The sequence below is a fragment of the Larus michahellis genome, chromosome 21 (genome assembly GCF_964199755.1).
Source record: "Larus michahellis chromosome 21, bLarMic1.1, whole genome shotgun sequence".
Lineage (NCBI taxonomy): Eukaryota > Metazoa > Chordata > Aves > Charadriiformes > Laridae > Larus > Larus michahellis.
The window spans coordinates 509,946-523,529 of record NC_133916.1 but is presented as its reverse complement, the minus strand read 5'-3'; the positions used below and the strand labels follow the sequence as shown (position 1 = coordinate 523,529).

General features: G+C 58.2%; 1 protein-coding gene across 1 annotated transcript; it reads right to left on the bottom strand.

Moving 5' to 3' along the window:
* Positions 1-7,065: 7,065 nt before the first annotated feature.
* ELF3 (E74 like ETS transcription factor 3) lies at positions 7,066-11,820 on the bottom strand. Its single transcript, XM_074564276.1, has 9 exons — positions 11,713-11,820; positions 10,752-10,920; positions 9,852-10,073; positions 9,506-9,592; positions 9,292-9,411; positions 9,005-9,094; positions 8,661-8,777; positions 8,305-8,500; positions 7,066-8,160 (listed from the first exon to the last, which is right to left on the bottom strand). Exons 2-9 carry the CDS (start codon positions 10,912-10,914, stop codon positions 8,040-8,042), a joined length of 1,116 nt encoding a protein of 371 aa, XP_074420377.1. The 5' UTR covers positions 10,915-10,920; positions 11,713-11,820; the 3' UTR covers positions 7,066-8,039.
* Between the last annotated feature and the right edge of the window lie 1,764 nt (positions 11,821-13,584).

Here is a 13,584-nt window from a genome sequence, read left to right as displayed (position 1 = left end):
GCTGCAGCAAGGCAGGTCAGGCCAGGAGGAGTGTCCTGGCCACACCGGCTTTCAAAACTGTGTCTTTCAAAGAGTAGCTCAATGACCAGTGTCTTGCTGAACTGGGGCCAGAATATACCCAAAATGGTTTGGTGGACGCAAACCCCTTAATTTACTACCTGGATTTTCAGCTGAAAACTTAAGTGTGAGCACTTGGCCACATCTGGGCAGGAAGGTGAGCAACGAATGGAGGAGATCAGGGCTACTGGAGACTTCACTGTGAAATGAATCTGTAGAAGCTGGAGGAAAGAAAATATCAGCTAGGAGCTGCAGCCCATGAGTTAACACAGCCCTGTCCTCCCATTCCATAGCTGCAGTGTCTGCAACTGTCCCCATCCCCATGTGCTCTGATCAAGAAGCCTGGAAGAAGCCTTTCCAGGACACAGGGCTTTCAGGACCACACATCCTGACGGTTTGAGAGAGGGTTTCTGTGTTTTTTTCCGCATGGCCTGCTCAGCAGGAGGCAGGGAGAAGAGCTAGAGGTGTGTGGTTGCCCATGAGAAGGTAGGAGATCTCAGGAAGCATTGGTCTGTTGAAGCAAAATGTGTGTGTGATGGGACTTGGGCTGCAGTAACCCTGGGCAGCCTCTTCAGCATCTGCCAACCTGCCACGGATGCCATGAGCTCGGCTGGGCCCTTCAGTTCAAGCCCTCTCATTCCTGGGCTTTCCAGCTCACACCCAGTGACTCCATTTGCAAGCTGGTGCAGTGCCAGGCTCTGTGCCCTGTTTGGTGGATAACAAAAGGTAGAGTTGGCCAGGAAACAAGAATGCAATGAACATTTCTTTTTGTTTCACAATGAAACAGGACTGGGATTTTTGGTGGCAGTGGTGGAGGGAGGGGAAGGGAGGAAGCTGGAAAGACCCAAGAAGACCCACCAGTGCCACCCTTTTGAGGATGCCAGAGACCTAGAGCTGAACACCTACCCTGATCGGGGCGGTCCAGGATCTGGCGTTTTCTGCAGGAGGGGAAGCATCTGTGCAGGAAACAGTCTGGAGAGGATGCAGAAATGCAGCTTTGTCAGACCTGGGTGGGAATAAAGATTTGGGCTGGGACCAGGTCCCCGGGTCTGTTCCTGAGGAGCAGGGACCAGCTGATGTGGCCAGCAGGAGCCACACAAGTGCAGCATGGCCAAGTTACATGCAGAGCCCTGGTCGCAGAGAAGCAGCAAGCACAGCACAGGGCAGGTGGGGCTGGTGCTATCCCTCCCCATGGCTGACAGGGCAGCTTCTGCTTTGGTCCCAGGCTGTGGGGAAAATGCCTGGTGCTGAATCACCATAGGGGCAACCAGGAGCCGACTGTTTGGGGAGCCTGAACCCTCCAGCCCCATCCTGGATATGTTGGCATGCCAGGGAGACAAGCAGAGGACCTCCTGGTACAAACCCCTTGGAGCTCTGGATGGAGGCAAGGGACGGGTGGGATGCAGAAGCCTGAATGCAGTGCTGGACACAGGGAAAGGGGAAGATGGGCACGAGCAGGCAGAGGCATGTGGCATGCCCCAGGGTGGTACCCCTGTGCCCTGCGGGTGCTCCCCACTGTGCCCAGCCCACTGGCCACCTGCTTTCTCTGGTTCCAGGCAGCGACCACAGTAGCTTCCCCATTCCTACAGGAGTAACAGCCGCTCTCTTGTTTAACAACCAAACAGCCCAGGCTTTTAACAGATGAGTTACCATCAGCGAGTAGCTCTCCTGGACAAGCCAGACACCCCCGGGGCAACTACTGCTGGAAGCAATTATCAAAGAAATTGTTGGGCTGCGAGGCAGGGGGGAACGTTGTCTGGGAGCCCAGGTAACTACTGTTACCCTGGGGAAGAGGGACGCGGCCCTGGGGGGCCTGCCCAGCCCCAGGCATGCCAGCCCAGCCCTGAAACCAGGCTGGGTTTGAGCCAGCCATGGCAGCACCCTGCTACAAACCCCCGGCAGCACTGTCCTTCCCCGCTCCTGTGTGATACGTATCCCCTGGGCAATTACACTGCCCTCCTTATCACACCTAAGCATCAACCCCCCCCTCATATAATTCAGCTTCCAGAAGTGCAGGTATAAAATACCCCCATCCCTTACAGCACCACTCACCTTCCTGCCCCTAGCTCAGCCCCTAAAGCTCCATCCACGAGACCCCTCCCAGGACTGTGACCTGTCCATGCAACCTGGCCCACACCCTTCACTCCCCCCGTGCAGCGCGGAGATCCCCTTCTGTGCAATGCCCTTGGTCCCCGAGGTGTGCCTTGTTCCAGCGCGGCAGGTGTCTGTCCCCAGAGCACAGCCGCCCCCGCGACGGTGGCTCCCCTGCTCTGCCATCCCTGTGCACTAACCGCGGCTCTTCCCAGATCGGCTCAGGGCTGTGCAGATGGGGTGCCCCTTCAGGAGGATGCTTCTCCAGGCATATTTATACCAGCTGATTGCTAATCTGCTGGAAAAGCACCCAAAACAGTTGAGTGGTCCAAACTAGACACTTCTGCTCTCTAGCAATTTCCACGGCAGCGTCAGGGTATTCTGGAGCCTGCTTCTGCCCCTGCTGAATCCTGCGCACCTCCTCCGAGCACAGCTGGTCCTGAAACCTGGGAGATATTAGCCTGGGTGCCATGAAGCAAGCCCGGGGCTGGTCAGGGACTGGCAAGGACAGTGCCAGGTGAAATCCTGCAGGGAGAGATTTTCTTGTCACAGCTGCAGAAGTCCAGCTGCAATAAAGGTCTCCCACAGGCTTCCGATGCTTTTTACCCCTGGATGTTTTTAGGAGGACCAGGCCCAGCAATTTAAACACCTTTCTTTCCTTCTGCAAGCTTGTTCCGAGAGTCTGAAGGGCTGATTCCCACCTGGACTGGGTACCCCAAGGAGAAACACACCAAAGAAATGTCCCACCTAAGAAATGTTTCCCCCGAGGAAGTAACACATTGGATATTTTGAGCCAACCTTCCTTTTGGGTCAGGTGCTGCCCTGGCCCCACACCTGGGCTCTCTCCTCCTGCCCTCTCTGTGGAGTTGGGGTCGGTCTCCATCCTTGTGCCACTGGGAGATCCCTTGCACATGGCAATGGGAAGGCAGCTGGGACCCCACAGCCCCAGTCAATCCCAGTATGGGGTTCAGTCCTGCTCCCCGATCCAGCTAAGCTGGAGGCAGGAGGGTAAGAAAGGGTGAGAGCCAGTAGGGACTGCAGGGAGCTTGAAGAAAAGGCAGTGGGAGTGGGAGGGGGAGCAGGGGGTCCCCAGGGAGATTGTCTCTGCCTCCCGCAGGCTGTCCCTGTCCCCACCACATTCCCATCTACCCTGATACGCTGCAGGGATGGCCACAGTCTGGCTCAGCTGGAAAATCAGGTCATGCCGTTGTGCTCAGGGGCAGTTCGTGGTCTGGCATGTGCGATATTGAACACCTTCTTGCTGGCCCAGCTGAAATGTCTCCCCTCGCCCCATTTCTCTGCTCACATTTGACACATTTCAGCCACAGCAGCCTCCTTTGAGTCTGTGGGTCCAAAGCAAGTGCTGGCCAGGGCAAACTGCCCTCCTCTTCCCTAACTAGCACTAGGGATCAGCAATGGCCCCTTTGTCCCTTTCGGGGGTCTTGGCAGAGAGAAAACCCGCTTTAATGCTCAAACTGGAAGGGTGACCAAGATATTGCCATGGGAATTCTGTGACAGAAACATGTTCAGCCCGGGACCACCTGGTGGGAAAGGTCTCCCAGCAGACCCCAGTGTAAATCATAGAATCATAGAATGGTTTGGGTTGGAATGCCATCCAACCTGGCCTTGAACCCCTCCAGGGATGGGGCAGCCACAGCTTCTCTGGGCAACCTGGGCCAGGGGCTCACCACCCTCATAGTGAAAAATTTCTTTCTAAGATCTGAGCTAAATCTACCTTGTTTCAGTTAAAAAACATTACCCCTCATCCTAACACTAATCTGTGAGGTGAGGTTCTTTTGGAGGGAAATCCTATTTTCCTCCATTTTCTGTCATGGTTTGCCACAGCCATAAAATCCAGGCACCTCCAAGGAAATTAAAAAAACAAATAAATCATCTCTTTTTCATGCCAGTATTCTGGGAGGCTCTGCTGGGTTGTCTCAGTACAGGTTTGGAGGTCACTGTAGGGGTTACCCTGAGTGTGTGTTGGTGTGTGTGCGTGTGTCTCTGGCCTTGCTTGCCCTCCCCCAGGTCTCCCTGGCTCTTCTCCCCACAGACCCACGCAGATTTCATGGCAGGCTGCAGGATCTGGTCCCCCCGCCCATGCCCGCATACCCCTGCCCCCTTCTCCTCCTCTGGCACAGGGTGCCCATAAGCTGAGGGGTCTATGGACCCCCCGCCTCTGCCCCAAGCCTTATGGCTGGTGTGCCCCTGACATGACGATGGTGGTGGCGTGGTGGTGGCAGGCGGTGGGGACACCGGGGCCACGGGAGGCGAGGCAGACAGGTTCCCTGCCGCTGCCGGAGCTGGTTAAACATTGTCCCAGGCCAGTTAGGTAACACAAACCGCAGCGGGAAAGAAATGAAACTGCTCAAGCAAACAAGGTGTGCTTGGCAGGGCAACAGGCTGCGTGACAAAGTACTCCCCTCTCCCTGCCAACCTGCCAGGGTTATCTATTGACGGAGAATAAACACCTCACCCACAACCCCAAACTTGGAGGGACAGCAGCCAGAAGCACAGACAGGTCCTGCGAGACCTGGTCTGGGGCTTGGCTTGCCCTGCTCCCCGTGTCCCCTACCTGGACATGCTGATTGCCACCAAGCATCACCCGGACCCCCTCCGCTTATGTGGGCAGCCCAAGCATCTCGGCATTGTCCCTCCTGCCACCACATCCAGCCTGCTCCTTGTGGCAGCTCCAGGAGGTCAGGGATAGGCCTGGAGCACCCTCCGCTCTCGAGCCAGCAGACGCCAGCTGGGAAAACCTGTTCTCTGGGGAAGATTACGCAAGGAACGTGACAGAGGTCTGGCTGCAGCCCAGACCACGGACTGGCTCCTGGTTCACACGCAGGGACTGGGACATCTTCTTGCACCACAGGGCAACCCTGATGGTCTCTTCTCAGCATGTGGATCTGGGAGCAGTACAACTTCAGCCCAGTACACTAGGAGGTGTGGGATGGAGGTTTTCCATGTGATTTTATCATCCCTGGGATTTTGCATGACTGAAGACTCCCTCTTATGTCTTGCTGAATTGCTAGGGTAGGCATGGCATGGCATGGCATGGCATGGCCACAGGAGACCAGGCATCCCAGCTGGACAGTAAGGCAACTCCTCATGTAAACAGCAGTTGAACCCACCCAAAAGAGGTTGAATCTGGCCCATGGGCACCTTCTGCCCCTGGCAAAGCAAGTGAGTCATGCCCTTGATGCCACTGCAGCGTCTCCAAGAAGTTCTTCAGCTGCCGCTGAGCCCACAGACTGGGGCCTGCCAGCAGACAAGTAGGGCACCCAGGGCCATGGCCACTGGGAGTTTGGAAGAGAAACAGGAGACTTCAGACGGGTCTGTGGTTCCCCCAGCTCCTGGACCCATCTCTTATTATGCACCTCCTGGTGAAGCAGGAGCCTGGGCTTCCCCAGGCAGCTCGGTAGCTTTGCAGCAGGGATGCTCTAAGCCATCAGCCTCACGCTCGAGCTGAGGCCAGGCAGACTGGGGGCAGTTCCAGCTGCTGCAGCCAGGACAGACCAGGGGAGACAGCACAGATGGTCCATGTAAGATCTTGCTTTGAAAGACTTATTTCTCTCTCTCTATTTTGCATCGGGTCACACTCTTGCTAGGACAGGATGGGTGATTTTTAACTGTATCATGTCTCCAGCAGTAATGAAGGGCAGCCAGGGAACAATGGCTGAGTCCTCCTGCCAAAAAAGGCATCTCAGGCTTTGCAAGGCACCCTTACTTCCTACGGGCATCCCCAAAACTGCCCTCACCCCTCCACTGGGGGGCTGGCCGAAACTGTTCAGAAGGATGTGGCATTGCATTTGCCTGGGCATCCCAGATCTGGTCAAGCTCCAAGCTCAGAGGATGGGTCCCAGGGCCTTTCCCCTTGAGGGTGAACAGGAGCTGAGCAGTGCTATACCCTGCAGGGTCCTGTGCACCAGAAAGAGGTTAGGTTGTCAACAAGACCCTCTGCCCAGCAGTATTCAGAAAGACTCCTCATGAAATGCAGACAACGCACGCCAACCAGGAGTGATGCATGGACCACTGTTTGTCAAGCTCGCGGTAGAAACATATCTGAGAGCTGGCTTGGCCTCCAACCCCATGAATTCCTTCTCCCTGCCCCACGGATGTGTCCTGTGGGTCAGACAGTTCCTCCCAGCACCCCTGGGACACCCTCCCTGCCCCCTCACAGCTGGGGAAGGCTAGTTCTGCCATTGAGCAAGAAGGGGCAGATAATGTGTTTGGGCTGTCCACACTCCCAGGCCTTAGAAGTCCCCCTTCCTGAAGATGTGGTCCTTGAGAGGCACCCAGGTCCTAGGAGAGGCTCCCAAATAGACAGCCTGGAAGATGAGAAAGCCTTAAACATATTGCAGTGCCTGTGCTTCTTCTTGATGTCCCTTCACGGCTCAGAAGAGAGCACTGGCCAGAGAGGAACTGGAGGTCCTCCCACAGTTTGTGACCCCCAGCCAGGCTGGGACCTTAATGTGGAGGGAGCTGAGAGAGAACCCCCCCACCAGACCATGGCAGACTGGTCTCTGGGACGAGGAATTTTCTTCCCAGCAGCCTGCGACTGACCAACCTTTGGCTAGGAGCCAGCATTCCAGGAAAGCCCTCCTGCAAAGGCGAGTGCCAGGGTTGAATTTCTGGAGGCTTCTCTGAAGGGACAAGGTTTGGGAGTGGGTGTCAGATGCCCCGGCATGGCTAGCTTTGAGAAAAGACCTCCAGACCTCACTCCCACCAGCCTAAGGACAAGCAGCCCATCTCACCCTAAGGAAGACCCTGTGAGCCTGTGCCACGATGACCAGGCAAGTCCAAGCCACAGCAGGCGGGAGGGATGGTGGCAGACGGGGTTCATGCAATGGGACATCCCAGGTAACATGAGTCTGGTCCCCACCGTGTCTTTAAGAAAAACAAGCAAAATGACAGGGTTGTACAAAAAAACCCAACCAAACAACAATTTATTCCTCTTATGTTCCCATTTGAAAAGGAGGAAAACCACATGCACCTGCTGGGTGCCTGGCTGGGCTGGCATCCCCCTCCTGTGGCTGGCACAGAGCCAGCCTGTGCCCCCGTGACATCGCTTCAGTCCAGCTGAGCATCACCACCTGCCACAAGACACATGTGCGCCCTACAGTGCACACGCTCACATGGGAACTTCTTACTCATGAAAAAATATATCTGTACATTCATTCTTTTTTTTGGTTGTACATAAATTAGAAGCTACTTTTCGGGAAAAGGCCTTTTTCTAGAAACAGGCAGCCGGGCTGGAAACGCAGAGTGGCCCTGCTGTGCCAAGTCCTCCCCTGCCCTCAGGGCTCTCCATGGACACTTGAAGCTCCACAATGTTCCCATCTTCTCTCAGCAGGTGCCACACTGAGAACCTGCTGCACAGGGGCGCTTCACCCATCCCACGCAGAGCAAACAGGATGGTGGTCACCTTGGGCACGGTGTGAGCAGTGATGAGGGAGGACCCCATAGCTGGGACAAGGTCTGCCTGGTCACAGGTGAGACGATGGTGCTGTCCCTCTGCCTGGGCAGGAGGTGGGTGACGGCAGGAGTCTGGGGCTCTCACTGCAGTGCCAGCTGCCGCTCAAACTTCTCTTCCCCTTTACGTTTGTCCAGGCTTTGAAACAGCCAAAGTCACTGTGACTCCAGTCGGAGGTACAAATCCAGCAAGGGAAATAACGGTTTACAATAACCTACTGGAGCCAAAATATTAGCTTTAAACACCTCAGTGCCGGCAGTCACCAGCACACACAAACGTGCCCATGCAAGGGTTGGAGTTTCACATGCTGCACAGAGCAGCAGCTTCCAGATACAGCTGCAGGCAAAGTTTCCTGCCAAGGAGCCCAGCTTGGGGCTGGCCCCGAGGGGCTTGTCAGACCCCGGCTCATCCAGGACTCCTACAGCTCCTTGTTCCTGTTGAGCACCTCCTCCTCCTTCCAGCCGCTGGAGTTCTTCCCAAACTTGTACACCAGCCGTCGCCCATCAACTCTCTCCAGGATCTCTCGTTTGTAGTAATATCTGAAGGAGATGGAGGTGGAATCAGAGCTCCAGAAGCAGCCCTGTGTGCTGGGGAGCTGCTGTGGGGGTTAAGGCTGAGCTCTGGTGAGTCTGATCCAGCCCCATGGAGCAGGTTTGCCCCTGGGGACAGGGAAGGGCACTCACCGCATGGCTCGGCTCAGCTTCTCGTAGGTCATGCTGCTGTTTTTCTTCTTCTGGCCCCAGAGCTGAGCCACCGCTTCTGAGCGCAGGAACTTGAAGACGCCCTCCTGCCGGTCCTCCCACTTCATCAGCCCCTCATTCAGCTCCGGGTGGATCAGGATGTCTCGGATGAACTCCCACAGGTGGGTACCTCTTGGGGCTGAAAGAGGAGAGCAAGCTGTAGAGGAGGAAAGATCCTGCGCTTTGGATCTCCCTAAACCCCCCTGCCAAGAGGCATGGCCAGCAGACATGGCCCTTCCATCTCCCAGAGCCAAGTTGGGGGAGGTAGTCCAAGCTTCTGGACTGGAGGATCCACGTACAGTGCTTGCTCTTCCGGCTCTCCAGGCAATCTCTGCTCTCCTTGCTGAGTTTTCGGGGCCGTCCCCGTTTCCGCTTGCCATGTTTGCTGTCCCCTTTCTTGCTCCCTGCGAAGCCATCTGTGCACACAGACAAGGGGACATGTTACGCCGTGCAGGCTCTCTCAACGTAGGGAAACAGACCCAGGGCACACAAAACCAGACCCCCTCCCTCCTTCCCAGTGTGAGGATGGATATTCAGGTGTTGGCCCTAAATCTTCGCCAGATAGAGTGTGCTCTGCGGCTGCTGGAAGCACCTGGGAGCACGCCCTCCTCCCCCAGCTCTTGGTGGGAAGTAAAATACTCACCGTCAGGGAAGAGCTTTGCTTCCACAGGGTCGAGGTCGAGGTCACTTCCACCGGAGTCCTGGGAGTTGGGGCTGTGGGACATCACAGGCCCTGAGGGGCAAAGGGACAGGGCTCAGGCCCCTCAATGCTGCTGGCATTTGGAGATGCTTCCCCCCACCACCCTGCCCCAGACCCCAGCAGGCAGCCTGGTCCAAGACCCAAACCCACCCTTGGTGGTGGGGCAGTTCCCCACTGATGTCCCAGATCAGTGCAAGCAAAGGCAGCTTTTCGCTGGGCAAAACACTGACCTGAGATGTCGGAGCTGCCTGGGGACATGGCACCAGGCAAGCAGGTGAAGTCTGTGGATAGGAAGGGGTTTGTGGGCTTCATGTCCTCCAGAGAGTCCTTGGCACAGGGATTTCCCAGCTCTGAAAGGGGCAGAGAAGGGAAAAAGGGATTAGCTCCGCCTGCATCAGCAAGTGGTCCCTTGGGGAAAAGGCTTGGCTGGGGCCCCTCTCTTACCCAGGTGGCTGGCGCTCAGGAAGGTCTCCTGGGAAGTCGCATCCTCTTTTTCCAGCAAGTCAATGATCCAGTTCAGCTCATCGGAGGCTGCAGGGGTGGGGGGACTGGGATTAGCGATGCCTGTTTGGTATGGACGGGAACGGAGCATAGCAGGAGCTGAGCCCAGCCCTGCCTGGACTCTGGTCTGTGCCCCCACGTCCGCCTGTGCAACCTCCCCAGTGAAACCTCCCCCAGGCAGCCCCCTGCAGTGCCCGGGAAGCAGAGCGTCCTGGGCTGGTGGGGGGACGTTCAGCCTTATTCTTTGAGTTGCCAGGCCTGGGGACAAAGGGGACATTGGGACACTCACTAATCTCGTGCAGGCGGTCATAGAGCTCGTCCCCCAGGGGCCCGAAGATGAGGCGCATCTGGTCCCTGGTGCAGTGGCAGAGCGTGTGCCCGTCCATGTTGCAGCAGGAGAAGTCGATGGAGCTGGCGTCATACTTGTTCTTCTCTACGTGGTAGCTGATCCACTCCAGCACCTGCACCTTGGTCCAGAAGTATGGGAGCTCACTGAACCACTCCGGCTTGTCTGCAAGGCATGGAGAGCGGGGCTCAGGGCCAGGGCGGCTGTGCCAGCACCGTGTGCCACGCGTGGGCTGCCAGCTGCAGTTGGGCACCAGGTCTGGTCCTGTGGCGCTCACGCGGGGCACAGCGGGCCCTGCACTTGGAGGGTTATGGGACTGACAGGCGCTTAGTGCCTGCCCCTGGGTCACCTCGCTCTGCCCTGCTCCTGTCCTGGGGGACACCAAGGACATGACGCTCCCCACATGGTTGGTTTCGGTGCCATTTGTCCCGTCTATGCTGGGATCCACCCTGCTCTGTTGGTGTGTTCCCCGTGCCTCCCCCAGGGCCACCCCGTGACGGTCCCACTGGTGGAGTGGGGGGCCCCCCGTCACCCGGACTGTACTTCCAAACTGATCTCTTGGTGACCCCTGGCAGCCCATCCCCTGGGACATGCTCGGGGAGGAGGGCAATGATTCCCTCATCCCCCATGTGCCTCTGATGCGCTCCAAAGCAGCCACACGTTGTGCCACCCAGGGTCTCCCACAGCAATCTTTTAGCCAACACACCCCTGGGGAAACTGAGGCATGGTGGGAGCTGTTGACCTGCCCCAGTGGGACAAGGACCTTGCAATGTTCTTCCAAGCCTTGCTGCTGCCTTGTGTGCTGGCTCCCCTGGGCAGACACCACTGGTCCCTCAGTCCTACCTGTGCTCTGTGCCGGGGGCTGGCTGGTGGGGAGGCTCAGCCCCAGGGTGCTGTCGTCCCCAGGGTGTCCCAGCATGTTCAAGGTTGGCTGCACCTCGTCCGGCTGGTACATGGCGCTGATGTAGTTAGAGAAGATGTTGCTGATCTCGCAAGATCCCGCCATCAAGCCCTGTGATGAAAGATGACAGTGAGCCCTGGCCCCATGGAGGCAGGGGGACCTGTGCCCGCAGCACCCCAGGACCGGGCTGGGTGAGGCTGGGCTCTCCCTCCCTCCACCCATCGTCACCACTCAGGTCACTTCTGCAGAAACATCCGCCCAGCACCTGCCAGCCGGGGCTGGGGCCTGACTCACCACCGCCCCAGGGGCTGGGAGCGAGGGAGGCTGAGCTGGAGCAAACCAGGGACACGGCGGAGCAAACCGGGGACACGGCGTCGCCATGCCTGCTGAAGAAGCCTGTCCCCAGCAGCCTGGCCTCACCAGCCCAGCTGGCAGCCACAGCAAGCAGGTGGCTCGCAGAGAATGGCGTTGCACAGCCCCTCCGCGGGGACGGGCGTTGCAGGGCACTCAGCGCTCCCCCAGCCCCACACCACAGCAGCGCTCAGGCTGGCACAGCATCTGCCCCACTGCCCGCTGCAGGGACTCCGGTGCTGGCAGCTCCAGTCCACTCAACCAGTCGCAAGAAGCACATCCCGGTAACTCTGCAGCCAGGAGGGGACCAAGCTCCTGCCTGGCCCTCGTGGAAGAGCCAAATCTTGCTGTTCACTTGACAAAACCTGGGGGCTGGAGGGGGGGACCCTCCAGACCGTTGTCTTGCTGGCCCCCCAAAAGGGAGAGCAGGCATGCAGTGAGAAAAGACCAAGCGCGTCTCCCGACGAAGAGTGAAGATGCACAGGGAGGGGAGCAAAGCAGCGTCCTGGGCTGGGTGACATCGACAGGCCCCGGACGAAAAAGCTTTGGTACCTTCTGCGATGGCAGTCCCGGGAGCGTCAGCTAATCCAGAGAACAGCGAGGGGAGACGGAGAGCGCCCTGCCCGGCCGCTAGCCACTGCTCATGGGCTTGGGGAGGCTGGTGCCGATGGGCAAGCCCTGCCCGCGTCTCCTCTTTTATAGCACAGGCGGCGTAACGCGATCTGGCGGCCCGAGGGGAATTCCAGCCCGAAACGTTCATGCTCCCAGATCCAGGTGATTTGCATAATATGAACCACCGGGTCCCAGCCCAGCGCTGCCTTGCCGGGAAATCTGGGTTGGCCAGTTTAATCATTGTCAGAGCCCTTGCCCTGCCGGTGCCCAGAGTTTCACCCACACCGGCTTCGTGGGGTGTTTTCTTCGCTGCCATTTGCCCGGCTTGTGTTTGTTTGCTCGCAGCAGCAGGTTCACTCAGCTCCTGCTGCCAAGCAAACACACCCAGCAGGGCCGGAGCGGACCCCGGGGGCTGAGCATCCCTCCCTGGGGCTCTGCCGGAGGCAAAGGGGCCGGGAATGCTGCCCGGGGTGCGCACCCAGCCGTGTGGCATCCCTCTGCTCCAGAGGGCTGCCCAGCCCTGTACCAAGCGGGTGCCTTGGCCCCACTGGGAGCACAGGCTTGGTCACTCCCCAGCTTGGCACAGGCACGGCTTCTCCCAAAGTGGGGAGGAAGGACCCAGTGACCAAGCTGGGAAGATGCTGGGAGCGGGACTCAGGTGGGGACGCGTGGTCTGCATGGGGATGGAGCAGAGACCAGGCGGGTGCCTGAGTATTGCCTCTCTGTCTGTGGAGATGGGTCGATTTTTGCCAAGGGGGCGTCTGGGACAGGCTGCAGAGCTGTGATGGCCCATTCCCTGCCATTTCACAGGCACACACATACACTCACCAGGGACACATGCCAAGGGGCAAGGCAGCGTTGTGGGACGCATTTGGGGAATTATCTTCTGGTGGTTCTTGCCCCTCTGGCTCTTGGAAGGGGTACGTGGGATCCTGTCTGGATATGTTCATGCTGGTTTTAGCCCTGTGCTGGCAGAAGAACCTCAGGCCAGTCCAAGCCAACAGCTTGGCACTCATTTGCCTGGTGCTGGTACTTCGCAGAGCCAGACACATCCATGATCTGTGCAAACACAAGGTACCGCATGAGCAGGGCAGACAGCATCACACAGCCATCTCTAGGTCCTTGTCACTTCGAACCGGTGCCTGGCAGCAAACCGTCTCATGTGCCAAGGTGGTGACAGACTGTTGCAAACATGGATGCTCTACTTTGGCCCACAGGCCAGCAAGAGCAGGGTGGCTGTGTGCCCCACCCCCCTTGTCACGTCGCCCTGGCCTACCATGCCATGCTGTGGCCCAGGGGCAGACAGGGCCAGCGTGCCAGCTAGGAGGCACCGGGTCACGCTAGCTGATCACCCGCCCCAGCTTCATTCCTCCACAGCAAGTCACAAATGCCGGGTGCTGCCAGGCCCTTTTGTTTCCTCGGCACAGCATCCCACAGTGCACGGGGTTGTCACCATTCCTGGGAGCAGGCCCTGCCGTTGCTGCCACAGGGCAAGCCAAGACCACCGGGGAGAACACTGGTGCTGGGCGGACACAGAGCCTTGAGCCTGTGTTCAGCCGGGAGCTGAGCCCAGGGCTCCACTGTGCCTGGGGACCCGGCCGCCCAGCTGGGCTCCCGGTGCTTGTGGTTAGAAACCTGCCCCTGGGGAAGCTTTTTCCACCCACTGCTGAAATGCAGGTGTCTCTGGAGCAGAGTGGGACATGACAGATCTGTGCCGTGCCCTGGGCCACAGGCCGAGGGATGATGGGGAGGGCATGCAGCACTTAGGTTTCTCCTCCCCGAGCCCTGCCCAGCCCAGCCGCAGCTCTCCCC

What these genes read in the sequence shown, in the direction of transcription:
- ELF3 (XM_074564276.1), bottom strand. Translation starts at nt 10,914, where the DNA reads ATGGCGGGATCTTGCGAGATCAGCAACATCTTCTCTAACTACATCAGC. An exon ending in GCCCCCGGCACAGAGCACAG is followed by an intron (nt 10,074 to 10,751) that starts GTAGGACTGAGG and finishes CATGCCTTGCAG; the next exon opens with ACAAGCCGGAGTGGTTCAGT. An exon ending in GAGCCGGAAGAGCAAGCACT is followed by an intron (nt 8,501 to 8,660) that starts GTACGTGGATCC and finishes CTCCTCTTTCAG; the next exon opens with CCCCAAGAGGTACCCACCTG.